This window comes from Passer domesticus, chromosome 1 (genome assembly GCF_036417665.1).
Source record: "Passer domesticus isolate bPasDom1 chromosome 1, bPasDom1.hap1, whole genome shotgun sequence".
Taxonomy (NCBI): domain Eukaryota; kingdom Metazoa; phylum Chordata; class Aves; order Passeriformes; family Passeridae; genus Passer; species Passer domesticus.
In genome coordinates, this window is record NC_087474.1 from 153,794,195 (window position 1) to 153,821,584 (window position 27,390).

The following is a 27,390-nucleotide window of genomic DNA, read 5'->3' on the forward strand; positions in this document are numbered from 1 at the left end:
AAGTCAAAAGGATTTATTAAGGTTTGCCCTTTGCTTTTATAATCAAGATGGGATCTGAAAAACTCCCTGACACAGTACAGGAAAATATTAAAAAACTCTTGACAAAACCAAAGAAAACAAAATAACCCAGCAAGCCCTAGCATATTTCCTACTTTGCACCAGAGCAGCTCCAAGTAGGTGCTTATGTGGGAGCTGTTGTGTTACTGTCTTATTGAACCCAGAACACACTGATCAAATCCCCAAAGCTATGCCAAAAATTGGTAATTTGGTAATTTTGAGAGAATATTATTTTTCTTTGATGGGCTCTACCAGCAGTCCTCAGTTGGAAGGGTCAGGAAAGCACTAGGGAGCTTGATAAGCTAATCAGTCTAAAGCACAGCTCCGTGGGTACCCTGGCCAGTTATATTTTGATTGTTTAGGACCTCCTTGCTTTCTTCAAATCGCAAAGATGTGACATATATGTCCATTAATGACATTCACTGGAATTACTAAAATATGTATTAGGGGATGTCTGCAGGTGGGAATGGGCAGAGGCAGAGCCTTTTCCCAATCCTCACCACCCTCAGCCTTAAACTGCCTCTGACAGTCTGTATGCCTTTACAACAAATAAAGTTACATCCTTGGGAATGGGACAGATCTCAGACTTGGCAGGAGAAATTGGTCACACTTAAGGAGAGGTTGGACTTGTTTGATAGAACATGATCTGCTGGAAACACAGTAATCTCAGACACTGTTTGTATCGTGCTTGTAGAGGAAGAGATGAGTTTGCAGTGGAGGGTGGTAGATAGAATTCTCCATTTCCGTGTCATTTCTGCCTGTTGCTGGTGGCTGGCTGCTCCTGTGCAAGGATCAGAGCTGATTTACCCTTTCTGTGCATTTAGCTAATACCTTGTGTCAAATAGGATCATTGATAAGGTAGTGTTTACATCTAAATGGAAGAACGTGCTTGTATGAATTTAGTGGGACTTTGTGTCATCTTAGAAATATTCATATCCTGTTATTCAAGTCATTAACCTGACACAGGCACCCTGTGAGTCACTTGTGAGAGAAACATTGTCCTTGCAGGGCTGCCTCTGATGTCAGCAAAGAGGGGTTTTCAAAGGCCGATATATGAAAAATAAATTTTCCTTATTCAAAATGTTATTTTTGATGTAAGAGAGAGAACCCTTGCCTTCCCCCCCATTTTTATACGGAAATTACAGTCTAGTAGACAATTATGGAGGGAAAGATATTTCTTTCTCAGTCCCCGCTTCCAGTGCTGGATGGACCTGACCATTCCCTGTTACACTTCCTGTGCTGGTGTTTGCCAGGTGTCTGCCAAATGTCTTCTCAGCTGTGACAGAGACTCCCTGAGCTGTTCCCAAAGCTTTCTACTTCTCCAAGCTCCTGAAGCCAGGCTTCATGAAAGCCTGGAATAATGACATTAATGTCACCACACAGAGCCCTGCAGCCTTGGTGTCTTGTAAGCACTGGTCACTATGCAGAATTGGTTATCTAAGGAAAAACAATGAAGGATGCTGAAAAACAACCCTACAGGAAAGAAGCAAATAGGGTCCAAACTGAAAACAAGTTCTGAAAATAGTTTAAATCCAGTCTGTTAAAGAAAAATCTCCTGAACTCGTTGGGAAAGTGAGTCAGTGGTTGTTTAGTTGCAGCTTGCTTATTTTTGCAGGAAGAAAAAAGAGGATTTAAACAGTATCTTTAATCTGGCATTAACTGAAACTGAAGGCACCCTCAAACAGAAATAACGTTCTGTTGCCTGTACATGGAGTAATTATCTTTAAGAACAAAGTGCCAAGGAGAAGTCTGCAGTGTCCGTTTCTCTGTGTCTCTGAGCCCAGCTTAAATGCCTCATGCAAGATCAAACACAAGCCATGTTTTAAGGGATAGGAAGCACTTGAGCTCAGCAGTCAGGAAATGGAAGAGCCCTGGCTATCCTGGAGGTCAAACCAGATGGTCTGACAGATACTTCTGGCTGGGAACTGTGTGCATCTGAGCCTGGAGAGTGCCTATTTTTAACAAATAAAATATTGCTGTACAGCTGGCTCTTTTGGGAAAGTAGAATTCTCAGGACATTTCCTTGCTCTGACTGTTTGCATTAGATGTCTTTTGATCTCATTTTTGGGTGATGTTGTTGTAATTGCTGTTTGCATTGCCTGTAGCATGGTTCAGGGCACACAGAAAGCCTCTCTGGCTGCAGCCATCAGAGAAACCCCATTCGCTTGCAGGGAGTGCGTGTGTTGAGGAGACAAGAAAGAATTTAATTTTCAAGTCAGTTTGGGAAAAAACAAGAGATCGTGATGTGAGGAGAGGAAGCTGCGTTTAGGTTTGCAGATTGTGAGTGATAAAATCTAGTTCCCGTGAAGTTTCTAATCATTAGATGTGTTCTGAATAATTTTTGAAATATTTTGCAGAAGTGAGCTTCCAAACTAAATGAGGAATCAAAAGACATTCAGCACTGCAGCTTATATGGCAGTTGTCTTTTCCAGATCTGTTGTGAGACAGGTACAGAGTACAAGTGATGGCACTCTGGTGGACTGACTCTGGCTGGACACCAGCTGCCCACTAAACCTGCTCTGCCCTCCTCAGCTGGCTGGGGAGAGAAAATAAAATGAAAATCTCATGGGTCAAGATAAGTACAGGGAGGGATTACCAACTGGTTACCAGCACAGACCGGGAAATTAATTTATTTTAATTAGCTTAATTTAGTACCAATTAAACAGAGCACGATACTGAGAATTAAAGCATGATTATGACCATCTGGGATTTTCCACTCTCACTCTTCCTCACAACACTGCAATTATTTCATTTAGACTCCCTCACTACCAAAACACACAAACCAAACAGAGGTCCATATATTCTTTTTTATCATCTCATCAGAATAGCAGCAAGAGCTTGTGGGGGAAGAAATGGGATGGCCAGGATAGCACCAGTGAAAGTCTGTTGAGCTCTGATGTCCCAAAAGAAAAGTTTGCAAGAGGCACCAGCCCCAGCTCAGCTGGTCACAGCCCGATAACAAAGTGAGAATTCACCTTCATGTTATACTAATTCATCAGCTTCTCACCATTGTGAGCTGCAGCATTTTGTGGTGTCTGAATTTCTACTGCGTATCTGAACCTCTGATATTGAAAAGAGAAATTTAGAAATGCTGGCAATGCTCCTGGTCCCTGAACTAAATAGTACCAAAGGCTTTTACTCCCATTTTCAATGCCATCACTTGTTGCAGTAGGTGCTGTTGCTCAACACTCTAAAGTTCCTCCTATTCCTATGAATTTTGGAGAGCAGTGTAACAATGCTGTAGTGGATTGTGTAACACAGCTGCTTCTTCTTAGCACTTTTGAACACTTTCAAATGGGTCAGTGTCAAAAATGTCAATGGAACTTCCTCTGTCTTCCTCTTCCCCCTTGTTGTGGGTCCGTCTGTAAGGACAGCTAAAACAAGAAGAGTGTGTGGATTCAGTTCCCTGTAAATCACTTCTAAATGATCCCCCAGTGATGACAAAGTGACTAATGGCTACAATTTTATTTGTACATGTCATTTTTTTAGAGGTTCACTTTCAAAAAACAGCTCTGCTGGAACAGCAAAGATTTCACTTGTTAGTTTTAAAAGTGAATTTTTTAGCTCTTGTGTTCATGGGTACAGGAGAGTTCTTGGAGAATTAAAAACCAGAGGACTAACAAAAAGAACACAGTGTTTGTTATTCTTGAGCTGATCTCATGATTTTTGGTTTTCTGATTCATGATTCTGTAATGTTGATGGTAATATGGGTGTCATGTAATGGAAACAAACAGACCTTCCACTATTTCTGCTTCTGCCTAAGTAGTACTATTTTTTAAAGTACACAAGTCCTCCATTATTGGTTTCTGGGACTAATCACACAAATAAATTATAGTCTTACAGGAAAAAAGGGAACTTCTAAGTGTAGCTCTGTTATTCTCTCTGTCCTGAGCCCACCTGTAATGTGAATTCAGTGTTCAGGGAAGATTTCTGTTTAATGTGAAAACTGCAGGCTCAAAAAAAAGAAAGAACATTAGTTCTAGGCAATACCAGCTTCTGTTCTCACTTATTTGTTTCTGAAGGTTTTTTTGTTGTGTTTTGCTGTTTGTTTTTTGGGGTTTTTTTACAATAGTGAAGAAACAGACCCTGAATTTGATGTGCATTTGTAAAGCAGAGAACTGGTACAGTTTTGCTTGCATAACTTCTGCCCTAAGAGAAGTCATGTTTCTAAGCCTGGAACACCTTGGAAGGAAACATAATGGTATTGCTCCTAAATACTCTTTGAATGATGCCTTGTGTTTCTCTATCCCCTGCTTCAGTCCTAGCAAAAATTAAACATGATTAAAAGTAGTAAATTCCACATATCTTTCAAACCCCAAAGACTTGGTCTCTTTCAAACCCCAGACCCAAGCAAGACTTTCTTCCTGAATATGGGTGTTACCAAAAAAAGCAAACTGAGGAAGTGGCCATTAGCATGGCAAATGGAAGAAAAAGTACAGAATAAAGAGCAAATAAACCTTTTGTAACCACTCACAGAAAGAAAAGAAAATATCCACAGCCAGACTGAGGCTCCATTAAGCTCTTCTCACTCATAAATGTATTTTCAGAAGTTTGGGGGCTTTATTTTACTCATTGAGCTTTGACTGTATCTTCTGCCAGCCCATACACATCTATGCTGTGACATGAAGATTTGTCTGCCCAAACTTTAGTTCTGCCCCTGCTGTACAGAACTTGGGGGACACTTCTGTTCAGAACCTTTTGCAGTCTTTGTTTTACTCAGTACATGACTTCAGGGCAATCTTTCAGGTTGTAGATATTTGAGACAGGGAAACTTTGCACAGCTTTTAAAATCTCCAGGAGGAAACATGTTCAAAATCAAGCATGCACAAGGATGCTTTGCTTGGTCCCAGTGAATTTTTGGATTCCATATATCATCTGATTTCAGTACTCTTTCCCTACCAAACTTGGCCTTTTAATAGGGCAACTTCAGAATTTCCACAGAAACTGACACTTTCAAAATTTGTGAAACTTTTGGAGTTATGAGTTTCTTTGCTTTGTTTATGATTTATTTTTTATTATTTTTGTTTTGCTTTGTTTTAAATGAATGCCATTTGGAGGCACTGGATGTTTGATAAAGTATGCTGAGCATGTTCAGCTCTGATGTGGAAGAATGTTTGCTGGCTTAGTGGGTAAATATTGTGCAGCCTTGGATTTAATTTTTCTGCTGTATTGAGTGGGCTCATAATTCCTTACTCCTCATGAAATGCAAGGAAGCTCCTTTTCTGAGGGAAGCTCTCATTATGTGTTATCCCTTTTCTAGTCTCACTCGTCATAGCTCTGATGAACATGCTCTTCCAAAGGTCAGGTTAAAATACATGGTTCTCACTCCATGTGCTGGGAACCCACCCACAGACAAGATACTCTCATCAAAGATATTTTTCTTTCTCTCTCATGACCAGCTGAGTCAGTGCACCTAGTCAGCAGCTGGCAAATATCATGCCTTACAAACACAAAATAGGCCACTGCAAATCCTGTGAGAGAATTGCTCACTTGAGTTATATAAATTGAGTGCTGAAGTGAAGAATAAGACCAAGTGGTGTTTATTTCTTCTTCTTTAGTTCTTCCACTGTCTTAAAACTCAAGATGGCTCTTATAGTGGCCCAGATTAAAAAATTAGGTCTTTCCTTTACTTGTCTTTCCTTTACCATTTTCATCTCAATAATTAAGCTAATAACAGTGCTTGTTTTCCAGATCTGTTAAAAAAGAAGAGAAATCTTTCAGGAGGGTAGTATCACTCAAAATTCTGCATGCAGTAAACTAAAAGGATTGGCTCTACACCCAAACCCAAATTACCTCTTTCTCACTATTTTTGGAAATCAATTTCTCCAGTTGTGAGCAATGGTATCCCATTAGTATCAATGGCTCTGCTTGTTTGAAATATAAAAAATCTCATGGGTGCTGGCCAGGGCTTCACAGAGTTCTTTGGGCTCCAAGGTTTGAGACAATTTCAATTTAAAGATTTGCTGTTTGGTTTTTGTTTCTTTTTAACTTGCTTTTCAGGACTTGTAGTTGAGCTTTGAGCAAATTCAGTAAGAAGTATGTTAATCAGTTCAATAGATCGGGGTCTTTCATATCGTGCATCTGGGTTGTGGGGTTTTTTAGAGGACAGAGCTAATTTTAGCAGCTGTTATCAGTAAACTGCTGCAAATGTTTGGAAATTAGTCATTTGAACCATGTCAGAGCTATTCCAACCTTTCTGTTCTAGGTCAGATCTTATCAGATTTAAACTAATTTTTCTGCATTTGCAACAACTAGTTTTCATGTTTACTCAAAAACCTTGTGCCATTCTTTCTTGTTAAGAACATTTGCTGTGTTGGCACAGCTGTAACAAGAATAGAAAGAGTCTGGGGTAGAGACTGGACTGTAGCCTGTGCTCTGGTTTTGATCTTCATTCTCTGGTTAATCTTCTGCAGTTTCCTTTAGTCTTTTGTTCCACTTCTTCAGTTCATAGCCCTTCCAGACCCTCACTACTCCCTGTGCTACTTATCTTTGGTTTCTAGCCAAAACTGATTTACACTCAATGTGAATACTTAGTGCTCATTTGTTCTTGTACCAGCATTGTCCCAAGGTAGAAATGGCTTTTCTTTATGGACATCACACCTGCTCTCTGTCCTTGTCTGTCAGAGCTATGATAAAACTCCACTTAGTCTCCTCTTGTAAGATGGGCTCTCCATTTCTTCATGTGCCTCACAGCACCTTCTTTATATCTGCTCCTGTCTCAGTGTTTCTCTTTCCACCAAAGTTTTCAGAAAGATTTGTGATTTGGTCAGAGATATAATAAAGGTACTTAGAGCTTTTCCAAAATAACTGTGGCAGGGCTGGAAACAGCCTAACTGACCCTTTACCCCTTTGCTTTGATCTTTAGAACTTGCTTATTTTAATTTAAAAGCCAGGGTTTTACGTTCTGCAGGTGGAAATATTTTTCTTCTCATCTTTTGTACCTGCACCAGGGAACCAGGTGTTCAGACAACATATATTGACTGATATTATGTTTGTTTTTTTTCTAGGGAGGCTCAGCTTTTTCTCCAGCGTCTATAATTACTACCAGGAGGGCACAGACCCAAGCAGCAGCCCTGGCTGAAGATGTGGGATGCCCTTCATCCACCAGTGAGGAAATTGTAGCCTGCCTTCGCCAGTTGCCTGCTCGTGTCCTCAATGATGCTCAAACTAAGGTACAACATAGCAAAGCATATGCCACTGGCAAGAAATCAAAAAGTTTCCATTCACACAAAACTGTGAGAGAGAACCTTAAAAAATAATTTAGTCTGAATCCTTGTGAAAGAGGAACTGGACTATTTTTGGTGGAAGGAAGTTGTTGTCCATGACATCCAGCTCTGAGCTATGAATACTCACAATTTGATTCTCCTTTAGACGAAATTCCTTTTACACTGCTTTAATCATGTCTTCTGAAATAAATCTAAAAATAGTTTTTTCCCTTCTTTCAGCCTACCCCTGGGTGTTACTCTAGAAAAGAGTCAAATGTCTGCAGATTTAATAACAGAACTTATGCAGAAAACGAAGCAGGATGGGATGTTCAGTATTTGAAGTGGGAGGCTTGTGAAAGCTGCAGTATAAATAAATCTAGAGATGTATCCTTTACCCACAAATTAAAACACCCACCTGCAAAAATTTTTCAATGAGGACCAGCATGAAGTCAATCCCTAGTTTAAAACAACATTTTTATAAGACCATAATTTCTCTTTGCCTCTTCAGTTTGTTCACCTACTTAGACTGTCAGCAAAATAATTGTTTTTTGCCAGTGATGAGTTTGCACTTACATTACTTGGTCACTTGTTCACTTGAAAGGAATCAATCAGTTGAAATAAGCATAAATAAACTAGAATTTAAAGGGTAAGCTGAATTAACTGCACAATTTTGCTCTTTTTTTTTTTTTTTCCAACATAGCTGCTAGCTATAAGTGGCCCATTCCAGTACTGGGGTCCAGTGATAGATGGAATATACCTCCAGGAACCTTTGGCTAAAGCTCTGCAGCGCCCTCGGCTTCGGAAAGTAGATCTGCTCATTGGAAGTGCTCAACAAGATGGTCTCATCAGCAGAGCCAAGGCAATTAAGGTAGGAAGACACTCACTGTTAATGAACTGATGGTATCACTGTGACTATAGTGATGACTGTAATCACATGCAGCCTGGAGAGATGCTTTTTGATTTCTACACATTGTGAATTATGCTCCACAGGAATATGCAAATGCATTGTCCTTCTCCAGCCAGTCTTGGTCAGGATGACTAATAGCATAATAATATGTGTTGACTAATATTTCTGTGGGAGTCACAAAATGGTAAGAGACCAGAAATGATTTAGCATTTATGTCCTGCTGTCTTTAAAATCCTATTTATATTTCAATCTCAGTAGTATCTCACAAAGATTAAAGCAACTAAACAATAAATTTCTTCACTGTGCAGCAGGATTAAACCACCATTTTGAGGTTTTTTAGCAACCTTTTCCTCTGTTGTCTCCTAGAAGTACATTTTCCTGTAACGATGATTCTGAGTATGGACTAACTGTTATAAGGAACAGCACTGGCCTGATGTGTGGTCTAAGGTTTCCGGACAGAAACTGATGAAAACAAAAAGAATTGCATCCATGCTGTACTGTCTGTTGCTATCTTTCAACAGGATTGTTGCAAAATTTCACCTCTTAGAAGGCACTGAAATGTCAGTCCCATCTTCTCTTTGCTGGTAGCCAGTAGCACATAAACCAATTGAATTCAGAATTAATGGCCCACCTGAATTAAAGTTCATATTACTTGTTTACTCTCTCTCAGAACTTTCCTGCTCTTTTTCCATTTCTTTTTCTCTTTTGTAATCAATTTCAAGAGAAAGTCATAGGAGAAAGGTACAGAAGATATAGTGTGGTGCTGGAGGCCTGCAGATAATGATCCAGAGCCTCTGACATGGAATAAACCTCAGTGACCTCATTACAAGTCCTATGATGAAGATTAGGAAGTGAAATTCTTTCCTTTACCACTACTTCTGCATATGACAGTTGTCTGCAAAATTGAGATGAAATTCCATGTTGTATTAAAAATTTTGCAACAAATCATGGTGTTGATGAAAGGCACAATAAGAGCTAAATCCCAGCACTGTCAGATTAAAATGAAAAGAAAAAACACTTCCAACTAAGAGTTCAGTAGAAAAATGTTTCCTGTCCAAAAATAAAACTGGAAATATCTTTTTTATTTAAAGGCTTGCAGAAAATAAGATTGGAAGGGAACTCAGTAAATTGCTGCAACTCAACCATAAGAAACTGATGTATCTACTGATGATTTTTTAAAATTTCCCTCTATTTCTATTTTCCTGTGGCTTTAGGCTTTTAAAACTTGAGGGAATGTGAATGCTTTGACCAGTCTGTATTCCTGTCTGGGTTGTTTTCTTAAAGATCTGCTGCAAGGTTGAATTATCCCGATTTCTCCATTGTAGACACAGTTAGGGTATTAATTGCTGGGAAACTGTAATGGTCCTTCCATCACTGAGCTACTTAGGAAGATGCAATCTCCAGGTTCTCAGCAGCATTTCTGTGTGCTAGCCATGACCATGTATGGTTGCAGTGAATCTGATTATGAAGTCCTGAATAAGCCACAGAGGTATTTAGCTACAGTGACAAAATCTAGTGCAGATGGTGGTTGTTACTTGGAAGTCTGTACCCCATTTCCTCTGTCATAAATGTCACAAGAGATCTTTAACGTGTGCTAAATGTCCTCTCTCCACAATAGATCTCAAAGAAGAATTTGAGACAATCCACCCTGTATCCCAATCATCTACAAAATAAATGTTAAGGGTTCCTTTGAGGTAAATCTCACTTGCAACTCTCTAGGAATAGCCAAAGCTGGTTTTACTGGTACTAAGGTGTATGGGAAGGCTTAGCTGATAGACAGAGCACTGAACTGCACTTGGAAAACTGAGGCATAATTACTAGTTTGTCTTTGACTACACCCAAAGTATTTAATCTGTCCTAAAAAGAGGGAAGCAAGCCTCCCTGGGGTGAAAATTCACCTATGGCTGTGGTCCTGCTCTGCAGAGAGAAGATCTATGGATGTGTTTCAGTAGACAAACACAGCTGAAAGGTGCTCTGGCAAGTGTATGGAATTGGCGAAGTCCTATTTCAGTGGACAAACACAGCTGAAAGGTGCTCTAGCAAGCCTATGGAACTGGCAAAGCCCTAATTTCCATCTTCTTTAGGATGGCCGATGTCAGTGTAGACAGTGCGAAGAGTGAGGGATAAAAACATTTAACCCCTACTGACTGGCTCCACCAGTTACTGGGAATAATTGTACTGGGCAATCCTGTCAAGGACTGGTTATATGAATCCTGATTTGTCTTAGTACTGATCCTGTAAATGGTAACAGACACTTTGAGCCATTTGGATGTAAGCAAGCTTGAGACATGATGCAAATCTTATCGCCTTAGACTGAAGTTGCATGCAAGTGTTATAAACTCTTTGCACTCTTCACACAGAAGTGAGAGTGAAATTCTAGGCTGCAACCATACCAGAAGATGGAAAATCTAGTTGCACTGTGTTGTTCTGTGGAATCGTACTGGCCTTGGGTTGCTCTCGGTGTCTCTCAATTCCCACTGCAACACCATGCTAGTGCCTGTTAAGGTCTTTGCTATGAAAAATGAAACAGAAAGACAGAAGGCACCACTTATGTGCTAGCAAAGCATTTATGATCAATTTTCTTGCAATTAAAGGCTGAGGTCTCAGTGATGTTTGCAGCAAGAGAGTATGCTCATGAAATATCCATTTTATGGCATTCACTGAAATGCTTATTCATGTGAACTGAGCCAGATCCATCACTTCCTGGAGCACTTCCTATTCATCCCCAGTGCAGCAATCACAAGGTTAAAACTAAGTGAGAAACAAAGCAGAGTTTGTTAAGAAAATGGCAAGTGGTACCATAATGCACATATGTGACATATGGAGTGGTTAAGCCTGAACCCATTCACTGCAATTCCCATGGCACACCTTCAGGGAATATTAACTTTGAGCAGTCATAGATTAGGGCAGCTAAGCAGAAACCTCTAAAAATGTTGATTTCAATTCCCAACTGGACAAAATTTTATCCCTGTCCTATATGTGATGCTCAGGTGGGAGGACCTAATGACATTAAATTTATGAATTCACTCATGCTGCTCTATGTCTGTGTTTATCTGCAAGGAGGTCAGTATAGCCCAGTCTGTGTCCTCTATATGTTGAGCACCTACTATGTAATCTCCACATTGCAAGGATTTAGTTGAAAGACTGAGGTTGTATTTAATGTGTTTTCTTTCTTTTTCTTTCCCTGCTTACTTCAATCTAGTTGGATGCAGAACCCAAATCCAGGACAGAGGGGAGTGGGTAGATAGAAATCTAGTTTATTTACGTCATGTAAGCAAACAGATCTGTGCAGAACAGTACTACCAACCTGCAATTTATTACAGTCAGTTAGTTTCTTTATGGAAAAAGGTATTCAGCAATATACAACATGAGATAGATATGTTTATATTTGTTGTAATGACCAGGGAGAAGTGTCTCCATAAATGCCATCAGTGAGGAGAATGGGCTGAACTCTTTACTTCATATTGAAACTAGTTAAAAATCTTGGAAGACTCTGCTGAATGGTGGCAGGTCTTTCACTATCTTTTGTGACAGTGTTTGTTAAAAGCCGTATAAGGCCTAAGATCTGTACATACACTTTTAGCATTATCACTGTTTGAGTTTGTTAAAAAAGTACATTTTGCCCCTTGGAAGATGTAAATATTTGGTATACCTACTGCTGCAATTTCTTTTTAAGTAAAACACTGGGCCAGTTTTACTCATATGCTCCATCAGCTATCCTGCAGCAACTGGAACAGTAAGCAGTATTTATCTCTTTATTTAGGCAATGTTTATGATGTTTTTGAATCATCAGAAGAGTAGAAAATAGTGCATATGCTGCCTTTAAATATTTTCTTAAATAATTTCTTAGAAAACCTGACTATAACTCTGAGCCAATTCCTAATGCTCCTTTAAAGGTTAGCAAAATGTAAATTATTTTACATGATGTGCAGCTGTTTCTATTAATCTCGTAGCAGCTGTTGTATCTACTATGATTTGAAAATTGTTCCTTGGTCACATATTTCCTAATGGGAACATACGTTGGACATGGAAAATTGGTTGAATTGAATCAGTTTCTGAGAAGTAAAAATATTTTGTCTTTTTCATGTTTAATGAATTTTATTTTGAACATATTGCTTTGGTTTGGGCTATCATGTTTAAGTCAGATGTCTAAATTATACTGTAGCCAATGCAATGCTTGAGAAATTGTTTCAGGTTGTGCTATTTTAGTGCTGTTTGAGGGGTGAAAATTCTTACCATCTTTCAAATTCTAGTTCTGTTCATCATCCATCTCTGTCTGTTGAGCCCTTTTTCATGAGTCAACACACCTTGAGGGCCCCACAATATCATAAATTATTGCTGAGAAGACTCTGAAAATTGAAGAGTTTTGGGGGCATTTTGAAGACCACAGGAACCTGTGCATAGGCACAGTGAATCACAGAATTGTAGAAAAGAATCATAGAATATGCTGAGTTAGAAGGGACCCTTCAAGATCATTGAGTCCAACTTGTGTCCCTGCACAGGACACCCAAGAATCACACCCTGTGCCTGAGAGCATTGTGCAAACACTTATTGAAATCAGACAGGCTTAGTGCTGTGACCACTTCCCTGGGGAGCCTATTCCAGTGCCCAGCCACCCTCTGGGTGAAGAACCTTTCCCTGACATTTAACCTAATCCTCCCCTGACACAATTTCAGGTCATTCCCTTGAGTCCTACCACTGTTCACAAGAGTGAAAAGATCAGTGCCTGCCTGTTTATTCCCCTCACAAGGAAATTGTATCAGCAATGAGGTCTGCTCCCCTCAGTCTCCTTTTCTCCAGGCTGAAGAGACCAAGTGACCTCAGCTGCTCCTCATATGCCTTCACCTCCAGACCCTTCACCATCTTTGTGGCCCTTCTCTGAATGCTCTCAGAAGCTTAATGTCTTTTTTTTATATTGTGGTGCCCAAAACTGCACAAAGTCCTGGAGGTGAGGCCGCCCCAGTGCAGAGCAGAGCAGGACAATCCCCTCCCTTGCCCTGGCAGTGTCATTGGCAAACTTCCTTCGAGTTCTGTGCCCAGGTCATTAATGAAGATGCTGAAAAGGGCTGGGTGGAGAATAGAGCCCTGTGGAACCCCACTAGGGGCCAGTCACCAGCCTGCTGTCACCCCATCCCATACCTCCCTTGGTGCCTGACCCATGAGTAGTTGTTCACCAATCATGTATCACAGCTATTCAGGTGAAAGCTGGACACTTTGTCCAGAAGCAGATTGTGAGAGACAGTATCAAAAGCTTTGCTGAAATCCAAAGAGATTACATGTAATGGCTTTCCCAGATCAGCTAGGTGGGCTGCTTTGTCATAAAAGGAAATCAGGTTTAATATGCAGGATTTTCCCCTCATGAAGCTATGCTGACTGAGACCAGTGACTGCACTGTCTTTCAAGTGTTTTTCAATACATCCCAGAACAATCTTCTCCATAACTTTACCAGGCACTGAAGCGAGATCGACAGGCCTGAAGTTTCCTAGATCCTTCTTGTCCTTCTTGAAAACTGGGACAATGTTCACCAACTTCCACTTAGCTGGGGCCAATCCTGATTCCCAGGACTGCTCAAAAATTATCGAGAGAGCTTTAGAAAGACATGAGCCAGCTCACTGAGGATTCTCAGCTGAATCCTATCAGGCCCTGTAGAGTTGTAGGGATCCAGCTGGAGCAGCAGATTGCACACAATTTCAGTCAATTGAGAGATGATCATTCTCACAGTCATGGTCTTCCAGCTCAGGGCACTGAGGCCCTCATGGTCCATCATCAGTGTTGAAGACAGAGGCAAGGAATGTATTGAACATCTTTGCTTTGTCCATGTCCCTGTGGGGGAAGTGACCATTTTTATTCTGGAAAGGGTCCATGTTATTTCGACACTGCATATTTGAAAAAAACTTTCTTTGCCCCTCACATTTCTGGCAGCTTCAACTCCACTTGAGCTTTGGCCAAATGAATTCTCTCCTTACAGTGGCAAGCAGAATTTCTGTATTCTTCCATGTCACCTGACCTTGCTTCAGCTGGGCCCATACCTTCCTTTTTTTGCTTTATTTCCAAGAGAAGATCCCTGTCCAGCCAAGCCAGCCTTCTGCCTCTTCTCCTTGACTCCTGACATTAAATACTGAAGGCTGACCGCACTGAGTCAGATAAAAGGGCTGTTCAGAACAAAATGCTGTTTTCAGCAGTGGTTAAAAGAGGCTGCTTGTAAGATTAGGGTAAGCAAATCTGATACTTCTGGTAAAAGCTCCCCAAACCTCTAGCACTTTACAGCTCAGGGACTTCCTGTCCTGAACTGATCTTTCTGTATTTAATAACTACCAAATTATTTTGGTTTTAAATTTTTTTTAATTCAAAAAATCATTCATGAAACCTAATTTTCACTAGTTTTTGGCATTTACAAAAACATTTGGCAGGGAGTTTGCACCTTAACCATATGTTGGTGTATGATGATCCATCTCCTTCTCTGTGATTTTCAACCATAACCTTTATTTGATACTTGACCATTGATGAGAGAGTGATGGATAAGTTCCTAGGTTACATAATCAATACCCTAAGGTTTTTTCACTTTGTTTCTCTCTGGTTTAAGTATCCATGACAAGAGTAGAACGAGTTAACAAATCCCTTTTAAAAAGCCAACAAAATGAAAGCACTTCATGAAAGTTGCTTGTATGGGTTGATTTATACACAAGAGATTGGGTTTTGCTCTGCTACAGAAAAGTATCTTTTCTTACCCACAACTGCTTACCCCAGTCTTCAAATGAGAGATTCTTAGTTAAACAAAGCAATGCTTCTGCTGGTTAGTAGGAACCCAAAGTGATGTGTGCCAAAGCTGTGATGGAAAAATTGCTTTGGAATTCAGTGAACTTCAGTCAGGTCTTCAGTGAACATTTCTATTTCCTGCAGAAGAATATGTGTCCTTGATGGTTTTAAGCTGAATGATTTTGCAGGCAAAAGTGCTGTGCAGTTTCATATGTGGCATTTGTGCACATGAAGCAACGTGCCAGAAGTGAGCTCCCCATCTTTTTTGGAGTTCAGCTTTATTACTAAAGCTGGCACCACATGACTCTTTCACATTTCATGGGTCAAATCCAGCAAAAGAAGAATCTATTAAAAATACAGGGCAAATTGCCAAGATCTTCTTGGACCTTCGGGTACTTGGTAGAGTTTTCAAATCCCTTAAAGTCACTTATTCAAAATGCACAGTGTTAGAATACCAAGGACAAACCTCACCCTCAGCGCATGGGAATTTTTTTTCCATCTTTAATTTCTGTGACTCTACTGAAAAGGTATAATTCCATCTGTACTTTCTGTATAGGGTTGTGGAAAGATCTTAGAGCAGCATGATGAAAACCAGCTGTGGGCCATCAAAATAATATATTAGGTAAAGCTTCTACAGTAACTAAACTGGGCAGACACTGGCCTAGTTTGCATCAGACTGACTGCCCATAATAATAGAGGTGGTTTGTTAGATCTTTTTGTCAGGGGTTCTTATCCAAGTTTCAACCAACATGCACCTGTATAGTGCCCTCTTTAGAAAGGACTTGATGCACAGAAAAGCTTGGGGTAGATTTTTCTTTTTTCATGAAGTTATTTTGTTTCTGAAATTGAAATAAGTTTTTTTAAAAGTGAAAAGTTTCAGTTGATAACATAAAAAACTTCCTCAAATAAAGATGTGTTGAAAAATTCCAGCAGTCTTTAGCGTTGGTAAAAATGTGTTTGGATACACAGTTTGGCATAGAAGGTGGTCCCTGTGACATGGGCACTTTGCTCTGGGGAACTTGCCTTTATGTTAGGAAAGGCCACAGATCTCAGAAAAAAGGGCATTTCCCTGTTGGTTTCTCTGAAAGGCCCTAAGGGTTATGAAGTTTGAAGACCATAGCTATTACCTGCATTGGGATTTGAAGGAATGGAATTTCTCTTCTAGGTCTAAGGCTGATATTATTCCAGAAGGGCCATAAATATGGAACTTGGATCAGCCATGTTCCTTTGTAGGTGTTCCCAGAAGAAGCAGAATGACATAGCCAAAAAATGGCCTACACAATATGTTTGCTTCCTGGAATTTTCAGAGGAAAAAAACAGTAACTCACTCTCTCCCCTCTAGTTTTCCTTCATGGAGATCATCATAAAGGCAGCACTGGACACACATGCAGAGGAGGAGTGTCCCTGGGAACCCCTACTATGAGAAGATTTCTGTACTATTAAAGATCCATTGGCACAGCTTGGTACCCATGATTTGGACCTACTAGGTCTGGGTTTCTCTAGTATAGTGTGTCCAGAGGAAGCCAATATTTCTCACTGATGACAATTTCGGGAAAGCAAAAGTAGGACTGTCTCCTACTCAATCCCCTAGGAATCAGAGATCACAGCAGAGAGGACTTGTTCCAGCAGAGGGAGATCTGAGCCTACATTGTTCCTAAAAAAATTATCCTTTGGTTTTGTTTCTGAATTCCATGTATGCACTTTTTTCTCAGAAATTTGAAGAAAGTCAAGGAAGAGCCAACAGCAAAACAGCCTTTTATCAGGCTCTGCAAAATTCTCTAGGAGGAGAAGAGTCTAACTCATTCATTGAAGATGCAGCTACATGGTATTACTCCCTGGAACACTCAACTGATGATTATTCGTCCTTTTCCAGGGCGTTGGAAAACGCCACCCGGTAAGAAAGGCATCCTAGTACGACTGTGTGATTGAACAAGTTTTGTTTTGCTTATCTAAAGTATATATTTATATTCTTGAAAAATACTTGAGAAATTCTTATGTAAATGAACAGAAAACGGACAATATTATTTAATTTTCTCTGAGGTTTCCAATGTCATTAGTAAACAGAAATTGAACTGATTTTTATGCCTTGTGAAAAGTTTGACATGTCGTTCTAGAACTGGATATTGAGTTCAGAGTACTAATGCTTTGTTTTGCATTTTCAAGTCATGGATGTCTGGGTTGCCTGCACACTGTGCATCAGCAGTTCCTTGAGTTGACTCATCCCTGTGACAGTAGAATTAATAGTCTGCCTTTTATTCCCAGTCCCCTAATTATGCAGTCAGATACTTTTTCTTGATGGTCAAATTTGAAAACTTTGACTTCAACAATTACAATAATATTGGGGTGTTTTATTATGAAACCTGCAAAATATATTTATTCACAATGTCAGGCATGACTTGAAGCCATTTCCTCTTGTTTATTACTTCGGAGAAGAAACTAATCCTCACCTCACTACAACCTCCTTTCAGGCAGCTGTAAAGAGCAATAAAGTTCCCCTTGAGCCTTTTTTCCTCCAGGCTAAAGGCCCCCAGCTCCTTCAGCTGCTCCTCAGCAGACTTGTGCTCCAGCCCCTTCCCCACTCTATTGCCCTGCTCTGGACAGGCTCCAGCACCTCATGCATGTCAGCAGAGGAATGAGCAACTTGCCTGCAGTAAATGCACTCCCATCCTTTGCATTGAAACATTGCATGGACCTTTGGGAGGTGGAAGTTGAAAACTTCCTGTTTTCTGTCTCTGAGCAAATTCAGGGACTGGATGTGTAAGTGGAACAGATTTTCCAGAATGAATCAAAAAATTATTTCCCTATTCCTGGCTCTGCTTTATGAGCAGATTCATTGTGAAAATTCTTTACTTTTCTAATGTGATGTAGCTTATAAACTGGTGACTTGAATCCTAATGGGCCCGTCCAAGATGTTCCACCCGTGTTCTGAACTGAGACATCATAGCTACAGGCTGCTGGTGTCTGCATTCTCATTGTTTTCTGTCCCACTGTGAGCCTCTCCACAACACCTCAGAGACAGGATTTTCCTTTTATTCCTCCATCAGAGCTGCAGAATGTTGCTCTGGGAGAGCCTTAGGGAGCAGGAGAGGAACAGGAGCCAAGATTCTCTGGGAAACATCTGATTCAAAAAGAAGACAGTAGTTTCTGGGTGGTCCAGGTGTGCTGGTGCACTGAGGTCACAGAGGAAACAAGCCAGAGGGTTGTGGGCTTAGCTTTGTGCCATTTATCAACTCACACATCTTGCCACATTTGTCCTCCTTTGTAGCCTGTCCCAGGATGGGCCTCCCATCACCATGACACTGGGGCCATTGCCTGCAGTACATGCAGAAGCACTGTGGTTCATGGGCATCAAAGCCAGGGCTTGTCTTCAGTCTCCTTCCATCACCACTACTACCCCTGGGGTAATATTCTTTAGATCAGTGAGGATTTAAGCCATAATAAGCCACTGCAGGACTTATATTTTAACCATTCTTCCCATCCAGAGAACCCTCTATAAGGAGCTAAGACAGGGCTGTCACATTTGATCACTGGCATTCAGCCTAGGGCTCAGTGTGGTGCAAACACTGACTTTTGCAAAGCTGCAAGGGCTGGCACACCACCAATTTGCAGCAGGAATGGGATACACCACCCATTTCCAGCAGGAATGGGATACACCACACATTTCCAGCAGGAATGGGATACACCAGCAGCTCCTCAGGCTCAGCAGCCTCCTGGGTGGAGGGTTTACATGCTCCTTTATGATATGAGGCAAATACTTTGGCTAAGGAAAGAAGTGGATGGTTTATTCCTGGCAAGCAAAAGGATGAGTAGTGAGACAAGGGCATCTGATGATAATACTTTGCTTCAAACACTTGGGAAATTACTCCAGCTACAGCAGAAAGTGAAGTGAAACAGTGGGTACAGAATGAGAGTCACCTATATCAGCATCATATACATGGTGGAGAAAACAGGTTTTTTGGGTTTTTTGATGTTTGATTGGTTGGTTTGGCTTTAGGTTTTTCTCCTCAGTTATGTTTCTTTATAACAAAAAACTTACTACCAACATGGATGTATAAGCCAAGAAAAGTTTTATGTAAGAAATTAACTGTTAAAGTTTTAATGGGAATGCAAAGTGTGATAAAGCAACATAAGTGGTTGTTATAAACTTTTGTTATTACAAACTGTTGTTATATTTTGTGGTTTTAAAATAATTCTACTTTAAAAAAATTTTAGCTGCAATTTTCTGGTATTTTTACCCCAAGTGTAAAATTAATTTTCTTCCTCTTTCCTTTTTTTTTTTTTTTTCCCCCTTTTTAAAACTGGTATTCCATGCTTGTAAGAGACGGCTGTTTCATTTTTGTGGTTACAATGCATTCAGGTTTTTTTCTACTTCTTCAGAATAGCTGACTTTTTTCCCGCCCACAGAACCAACTGAGAATCCATTTTAAATTATGAAATGTAACTCAAAGCATTTCTTGAGAGCTATTGCTCTCCCCAGACTCCCTGGTTTTCAAAGACCATCTGCTCTTCTAAAGCCCCATGCTGGTAGGCATGTGAAGAGCAGCAATTTTTGTTTCATTTGGGTGTTGTCAACCATAACTGTCAAAGAGCCCTGTGGTCAGTGAGCCCAAAGCTTGTGGTCTTACAGATGAGCTTAAAATAAACTCTGCTGAACCAAGATAGCTACCCAAACTGTGCCTTTCATTACCATACCAGTTAAAAATAGCAACATGTTTTCATGCTTCTCTCATGCTGTTCATTCTTGCACCAGCCTTTTCTTTTATTTTTTTTTTAACCTACCAACTCTGAAGGAGAAGCTGCTGTTTCAGATTCACTAAACTGAGAATTGAAACTTCCCAGTTCCTCAGCAGATATGTTTGTGTGCACTCACCTAGGTAAAGGTGTATAAACACCTAAAGCATGTGCTGAGCCCTCAGGCACAGGAAGAAGGGGGAGTGGGGGTGCGTGTGTGTGCAATATTGCCTTGAGGAATCACAGTGAGATATATTGCAGTGAGGTCTCCTCTCTTCTACCTGCCCCTCTTGAACCACTCATGTTTCTTCCAGCTACTGCTCACCCCACCTTCCAGCCCCTCTTCTTGATGCAAAGGAAGGTAGGAAGGTTTGGATACATTTGCTTCACTTGTACCTTTTAGACCTGGTGTTAAATTGATCATTTGACTCCCTCATTGCACTCTTATTGGTTAATCTTTCTCTCCCAGACATATTGCACCAGGAATTCCATAATAGCCCTGCAGGTTATCTTCAAAGGTGGTCTCTTACCTCTTTCAGTTCTGGAAACTCTACCCAAGAAATCACACAGATACAAGTTCACAAATTATATTATTGATCCTTAAACCAGGAAATACATAAGACCTCTCATTAGATGCCATCACAACCTAGTGGTGCCAGAAAGAACTTTAAACTACTATAAGCATGAGCCCCTATAAACTAGACTAAAATGGGATTTTTTTAAAATTTTTTTTAAATTTTTTTTTTTTTCCCCCAGGATATTTCTTATATGTCAGCTCTGGTTGGTTTACTCTCATTGCTCAGCACTCCATAAAACAGCACTTCTAATGAATTCTAAGCAGTACTGCTCTTGTAGAGGGTGAATGTGGTTTCCTTCAGTTGATTTGAAGACAAAGATATGAGTTGGTTTGGAAAATTGAAGTAAACTATCAAGATAGAGAGAGATCTGTTGCTTGTAGAGGTTCTTCTCTTTTTTCCTCTATGCAACTGTGTCTGTTCTCTGCTCCTCCTTTTTTGTCAGTGACCAGTTTATCATATGTCCCATCATAAACATGACGAGTTACTGGGCTGCTGCCTCTCAAGGAAATGTCTTCATGTACCACGTACCTGAGAGCTCCTCACAGAGCAGGTAAGGAGATGGATTTTATTATGTTTCTTGGATTTAGACTTTGTAAAACTAAGGCTGACTGCTTGGGCATGCTGTGGAATAAATGAATAGAAGTAGGTACATCAAATAAACAGTTCAGATGAGCAAAGGAGGGGTTGGTTTGTAGTAAATTCTTTAACTATACAGGAATGCTTTTTCTGAACTGAGGCACTTCCCATTAGATATCTGAATTGAGTTTCCCCTTTCCAACTTACCTACCCTGACCAGTTCCAAAGCTAGCCTTTCAGACTCCTACTTTGAATCTGATAAACCTCCCACAAAAAATCAGAATTTGGTCCAAGTCATCACGAGTCCACGGCTCTCAAGATAAATGGGGTGTCATTTTCTAATTACTCAACATTAATTCAACACTGCTGTTTTTTGAGGTCAGTGCAGTTGTACTGCAGTTGTACTGACAGGCCTGGATGACCTCAGGGATTTATTCCTTCCTGTGCCAGCACTGTGACTGCTGTTCTGCTGACAGACTGTCTCACGGGAAGAAAAATATTTTTGCTCACAAGCATTGGTGGACTCAGGCTCTGTGTCATCCTTCACTTTAGAAGTTTACTTGAAAGATTGTCAGCAGGACAAGCTGGATTATATTTTAGGCAGAAAGGCCTAAGTGGCTGTGGGAGATGCAATGTCTTGTTGGGCGCAGAACAATCTGGTAGGCAGAGGCCTTTAAGGTGACCTTCCCTGGCTTTATTTTAGACCCAGCCTTTCTCAGAAGTCAGGAAGAGGTGCTGATGTTTGCAGGCAGTGGTCAGCACTTTGGGCTGCCCTGTGACTCACCAGAGTAGCTCCTGCTCTCAAAGGCTTAGTGACCAGAAACTGCAGCCCCTTCTGCTCCCTGAATCCACACACCAGGGCAGGAAAGCACACAGGGATGCTTATCCTCATACTGTTTCCTTATGAGGAGGCCATGCTTGTTCCCAGCCCCCTGGACTGCCCCTCACTTCTCTCCAGGAAGGCTTTTTGAGACCTTTTCCTTGTTCTCAGGCTTCCTCCAGAAGGGCTCAAGGGAGGGACGGTGGATTCCTACTGGCACCATTTGATCCTGTGAAGTTCCCTGCAAACTGCCCGGGTTTTTTCCCTTCCTGATAGCATAGTGAAAAAGCATTTGAAAGAAGCCAGCCCAGATCTAGGTTACAGATGAAGGCCATTATGCTGTGGTAACACAGGCTTGCTTTCTTTTTCACAGAGAAGTTAATCCTCAGGGAGCAGTTATTTCTCTGGCAGCTCCAGCGGGAATGTTCACAGTGTTCCATTTGGCTACTGATAGGCCCAGATAAAGTGATTTTTACAAGGCTCCAAACAGGGCTGAGCTGTGGTATGCCAAAAATCCAGCCACACAAAAAGAAAAGATGTGTTCTCAAATGAGCCAGCAAGTTTTTTCTTGCTTTGGAGAATGATAGTGACCCAGCCATCTACGATTAGATCTTATTTGTAAGTAGATTAAATAGTACTTATACAGCTTAGACTCACTGGCTTTGAGGCAGTGATTTTGAACTGATAAGAATTTTCTCTTCTATCAAGCCCTATTTAAGATTTCTCTTGTGTTAATGTTATTTAGCTCTCCTCACACTCTTCCATGCAGCAATAGTTTACATGGCATGCAGCTACACATTTTAATCATATTTATGTTGACACTGGTGTTCCAGGCTAATTACTTTAACTTTAGTGCAAAAATTATTGGTTTACTTTTTAATAACCCTCTTTAAAAGAACAAACAAAGCCAGAATGCTGTCTGAAACTTGCAGGAACGTGAGGCAGAGGCTCAATTCCCTTAAGTTAAGCCACTTGCAAGGGGAAATGGCCCAACTTGATATGCTGCATGACATTCTTACTCCTTTCGTCTTTATTTATCCTTAAATAAATAAAATAATTAAAATAAATGCTAAAAAAATGCTTGAAAAGCAAGCACGTTAACAGAAGTTGCAGAATTCAGCTTGCCTGTGTATGAGAGGATCTTATTTGTCACTACAACGTGTCTATTTATGAAGTGATACCCTCATTTTCCCAAGGGACCCCACATTAGGTCCTCTGCTGAATACACTGCAAGTATTTTGTTTGAATATTGTCATTCATTCATTCATTCATTCATTCATTCATTCATTCATTCATTCATTCTTAAATGAATCTTCCTTTATTCTTCATTCCACTTTTGCCATGTCATCTTCTCTAGAGCATTCCCCCCTCCATGCAAGGGAGGTGCATTGCAGCCTCACTCATGCCGGTGCTGTGATGCTGTTGAGGGAAGGAACTTCAAATGGGAGAGTGGCTTTGACTCCTAAAAATGGAAAACCATCCAGAATCTGGAACCAAAAAGCAGTTCTTGGGAATACTATCAGCAATTTATCTTACCAGGCTAAAACCAGTGATACCCATGAAACAGCCTTCAAATAGAATATATAAACTGATTTTGGGGAAAGATCTGGCAACCATGTCCCCAACTTCTATGACACTTCTGTAACAACTAGAACTAGGACTAGAGTCAACAAACAACTAGGACTAGAGTCCTGACAGTTCTCAAGTTCTTCTTTGAAAACTGTGACTCCTGGGTGGGGGGGAGCAGAGGCATGTATTCTCTCAGATAACCTACACCGTAGGCTGCAAGTCAGGACTTGTGGGTGTGAGTTTGAGCAAGTTTGAGAACTTGCTCAGCAGAAGTGAGAACTGAACCCTGCAAACATGCTAATAAAGGCCTGAATACCAGAACCCTGTTACAGCCATTTCTTTGTGTTAATAAATGCAATAGCCAAAGTATGATTTGCTCATGGTAGTCATGTACAGGGTATTCTGAGTGCACACACTAAATCAGATCCCCTCATGCTTTGTAGCTGGAGGAAAACCTGATTAGACATTCCTGATTGCTCATAAGCTTTTGATAGAATAATGACTTCTCAGCCAGTTTGCTGATATATAAACCTTCACTTCTAAAAAGGAATTTTTATAGTGTTATGTCCATAGGGTAACATAAAAGATATAATAAGGAGGGTTTTTTACTTTGTTGTCTAAAATGTTCCTAAGAAGTCAGTTTACACAGGAGATGGGCCTTCTGTCTTTGTGTTTGTAATCTCTATCATAAAGATGATGATGATATAATTATATATAATCTATAATAATTGCTAATGGCTACTTCACAGGAGTATTGGAAAGACTACATTAAAATAATGTTTAGATAATTACCACAGAGGAAGACTACTTACTCTTGGACAAAATATTCTATCTGGGAAAATAGCCATGCACTAATTAGATAAGGCACCATATAGCAACACATTCTTCAATTTCTACTTTATCACCTCTCTCCTACTTTGTGTCTCCCAAAATGTAACAGAAAAGAGAGTTAAAATGCAGGGATGAAAAAAGTGCTGGTATTTCCTTTTGTTTCACTTAATAACTAACAGCAAGATAAACAAGAAGGAGGGAGAAGTCAGCTAGTAAAGACAGACTCAGCCACAATGATGCAAAGTAGAAAAAAAATTATTAATAAGGGGGAATTTTTGCCAGTAAAAGTCAATTAGCCAAAGTTTGTCTCTCAGCTGGATGTTTCTAAAATGTATACACATAAACACACATTCAAGCTTGTGTAGATATAAGGGTAGGGTTAAAAAGCCTGCTCTAAGTTGATGTCTATGACATATGTGGAAAATCACATAAAACTATGAACTGACAGTTTTTGTATAGATGAATGGATCTTGCAGAGAGCAAAATAATATCTCCTTCCACGTGGTAGCGTTCTCCTGGGCTTGGCATGACACCATGTCTGCTTTAGTCTTCAGTTCCCATTTGAGTGTGGAACCAACTCCCACATTAATAATCTGTGGTAAAAATATATACATGACCCAGCTGCCATTTTCTCACTCTCTCTTTGAGAACACTTAGGCCTTGGAGTAAACATTTATTCTAAACAATGTAGGAGGAATGTGACTGCTCAGCACTGCCTAGGATTAGTGGGGAGGACTTGAGGATAGCTTTAGGTATGGTAAAGAAATGTGTGATAGGAGAAGTATGTTTTGACAAGGATAATGTTATTAACTGTGCAAAGATTTGCCTTGTTAACCCTTCAAGAGGTTTGTGGGTGATTTTTGCATATTATATTGAAGAAGCGCTTCTTGACATGCCAGCAGAGTTTCCACGTCACATTGTGGTGCTAAATATTCTGTCTTAAAGATGGTGGTTAAAGTTCAGTGCTCTGCCCACTGAGGGGGACTGATCAACAGCAGCAGCAGGATGGAAAAGCATCAAACTGAGACTTAATGAGGCTTTATCTTGTAGTCATTTACATGACTATAATAATCATCATAAAAACTTTTCTTGATTTTGCATGGGACAAATTCAGCCAAGGTTAATGAGCTGCTGCCTTTTTTGAGTCATTTTGGTTGGGGCTGTCTTTACCTCCTGGCTATGCACTCTGGTGTACATTAGTGTGAGTTGTTAAAAGGCTGCTGTGTGCCAAGGCTCACATAGTTGGCTGGGTTTTGGTGACACTTCTTAAGATTCCTGTAACTGAAGGCGAGAACTCCTGACTGATAAAACAAAAAATGTTTGTGTATAAATCCATTCAACTATGTGAAGTATTCTTGGTTTCTGTTTATTATGGATGTAGCAGGAATTCTGGCTATACTTAATATCTCTTTGATTAAAGGAGATTTTTCTACTCTTTTCATTTCACAACAATTATATCCTACCCCTGTCCTTTAATCCATCCACCACTTGCTCTCCCATGTGAGACGATGTGAGTACCAACATCCCACAGTTTGGGGACCCAGTCTAAACTGGGTGCTGTGCAGGCAGACAGGAGATTGCCTCTGGGCTTCAAATAAATGATCTAAAAACAGAAAGCAAATAAATTACCAGTAGGGTGGAGACAAGATGCATGTTGCTCCACAGCTGGGCAAGCACCACAATTGCCTGTGTCCACTTGCTGCAACAACAGCTTGTCATTGTGCTCTATATCCCAGTTTCTACTCCCAGCAATCTCCTAAATGTTGTTTTGGAAGTTCTTCTCATTCCTTTGGCCTTATCCATTGCTTTGTGCCACTGCAACTATGGAAATACTGTCCCACTGATACAGCCACATCATGCCATTCTCAACTCTTTGCAAAGTTCCTCTGCTTCTGAAGGCTTGGGGTCTGGACAATTTGTTTTTTCTTCCTGTGAAGTAGTTTAGAGGCCTTTGTAATTCAGTAGATTTTCCAGATCCTTTAAATTAGCAATAAATATGCAAAGGCAAAGTAGCCAGCTCAGAAAAAGCAGAAAACATTTTTAAAAGAACCAAAATTCATCTGAAAGACTCGGGAAAGGACAAAGCAATTTTGGAGCTCCATGTGCTGCTGTGGCAGTTCCTATCAAATGTAATCTACAAGATAAGCACAAAGTTGACGCATGTTGAGCACCATGTCTTCCTTGGTGCTCTGGGGTTTTTAGAAATACACATCACCTTTTTCTGGAAATTCATCCATTCATTCCACTTAAGAGTAGCCACACTGAACAAACACACGAATTTGTCTCCCAAAAGTACAATTAAGTGTCCGCATACCTATTACTAGATCTTAAATACAGTAATTGCCTGACAGATTGGTGCAATCTATATTCTTTAGGAGTTCTGACAAGTTGATAAAAGTGCTTTCTTTCTTCCTGCCTTAAAATCTATGATATTTTTTTCAATTAGTGTGAGCTTTCAGGCTCTTGAATTTACTATCTGCTATTTCAGTTTTATTTTCTTTAATTGGCACAGCTATAATGCAAAGTGGAACATTGTGTGTGTTGGGAGTAATTCAAGTGGAAAAGACACAGCAAACTCTAGAATACTTTTGCAAATCACATGTATCTATAGGGCTTTTTTGGTACAAAGGTGGATAAACTTGGCAGTTTAATCCTACTAGGAGTTAAGCTTTTTCCATATGTGCTAATTTTCCTGAAAAGAAGAAAGCAAAATGTTCATCTGTTTTTCACATCCTTTCCCCCATTTTTTTGGCAGGAGTTTGTGATGAGAGGAGACACAATGAGCCAAATGCATCCCTAGAACTGCAGAGGCCACACCAGGCCTCATATTGGCTCACTGAATTTCTATAAATATCCATCCATCCATCCTTTGATTATTTTTTTCTCCCTGCAATCACATACCATTTCCTTTCATAAAATGTGTGGCTGCATATAATTTTTAAGATTATTTTTGCTTGACATACAAATGAACATTTCAGTTCAAGCAAAGTGCAGGGTTGGTCGGCTGCTCCTCTCCCATGACATGGATGAGACAGTGGCTGCTCAGGATATTGGATATGCAAATATACTCTGGAAAAATCTGCTGGTATTAATGTGAAGATAATGCAGAATGGTGCAATTTTAATTGTACATTTAAGCACATTTAATATTTTCAATAGTTCTTACCAAAAATAATTTTAAATGCATTTACTGAAAATAAAAACCAGAATGGGGGCAGAAGAGCACACAGGCAGTGGAACTTTTTATGTAAATCATACCCTCTTTTCCTGGAACAGAGTTTTTATGAAATCCTATTTCAACTCAAATCAGCAGGAGATTTTTGAGCAACCTTTGAGTCTGGGTTTCACCTGCACTGTTCAA

General features: G+C 40.2%; 1 protein-coding gene across 1 annotated transcript in view; it reads left to right on the forward strand.

The window, feature by feature from the left end:
* TG (thyroglobulin) overlaps positions 1 to 27,390 on the forward strand; it is a 146,838-nt gene that overhangs the window by 108,992 nt on the left and 10,456 nt on the right. Inside the window, exons 42-45 of the mRNA XM_064397698.1 lie at positions 7,065 to 7,229; positions 7,963 to 8,130; positions 16,638 to 16,819; positions 20,677 to 20,784. Coding sequence (XP_064253768.1) covers positions 7,065 to 7,229; positions 7,963 to 8,130; positions 16,638 to 16,819; positions 20,677 to 20,784 — 623 coding nt within the window. The remainder of the gene's footprint in view (positions 1 to 7,064; positions 7,230 to 7,962; positions 8,131 to 16,637; positions 16,820 to 20,676; positions 20,785 to 27,390) is intronic.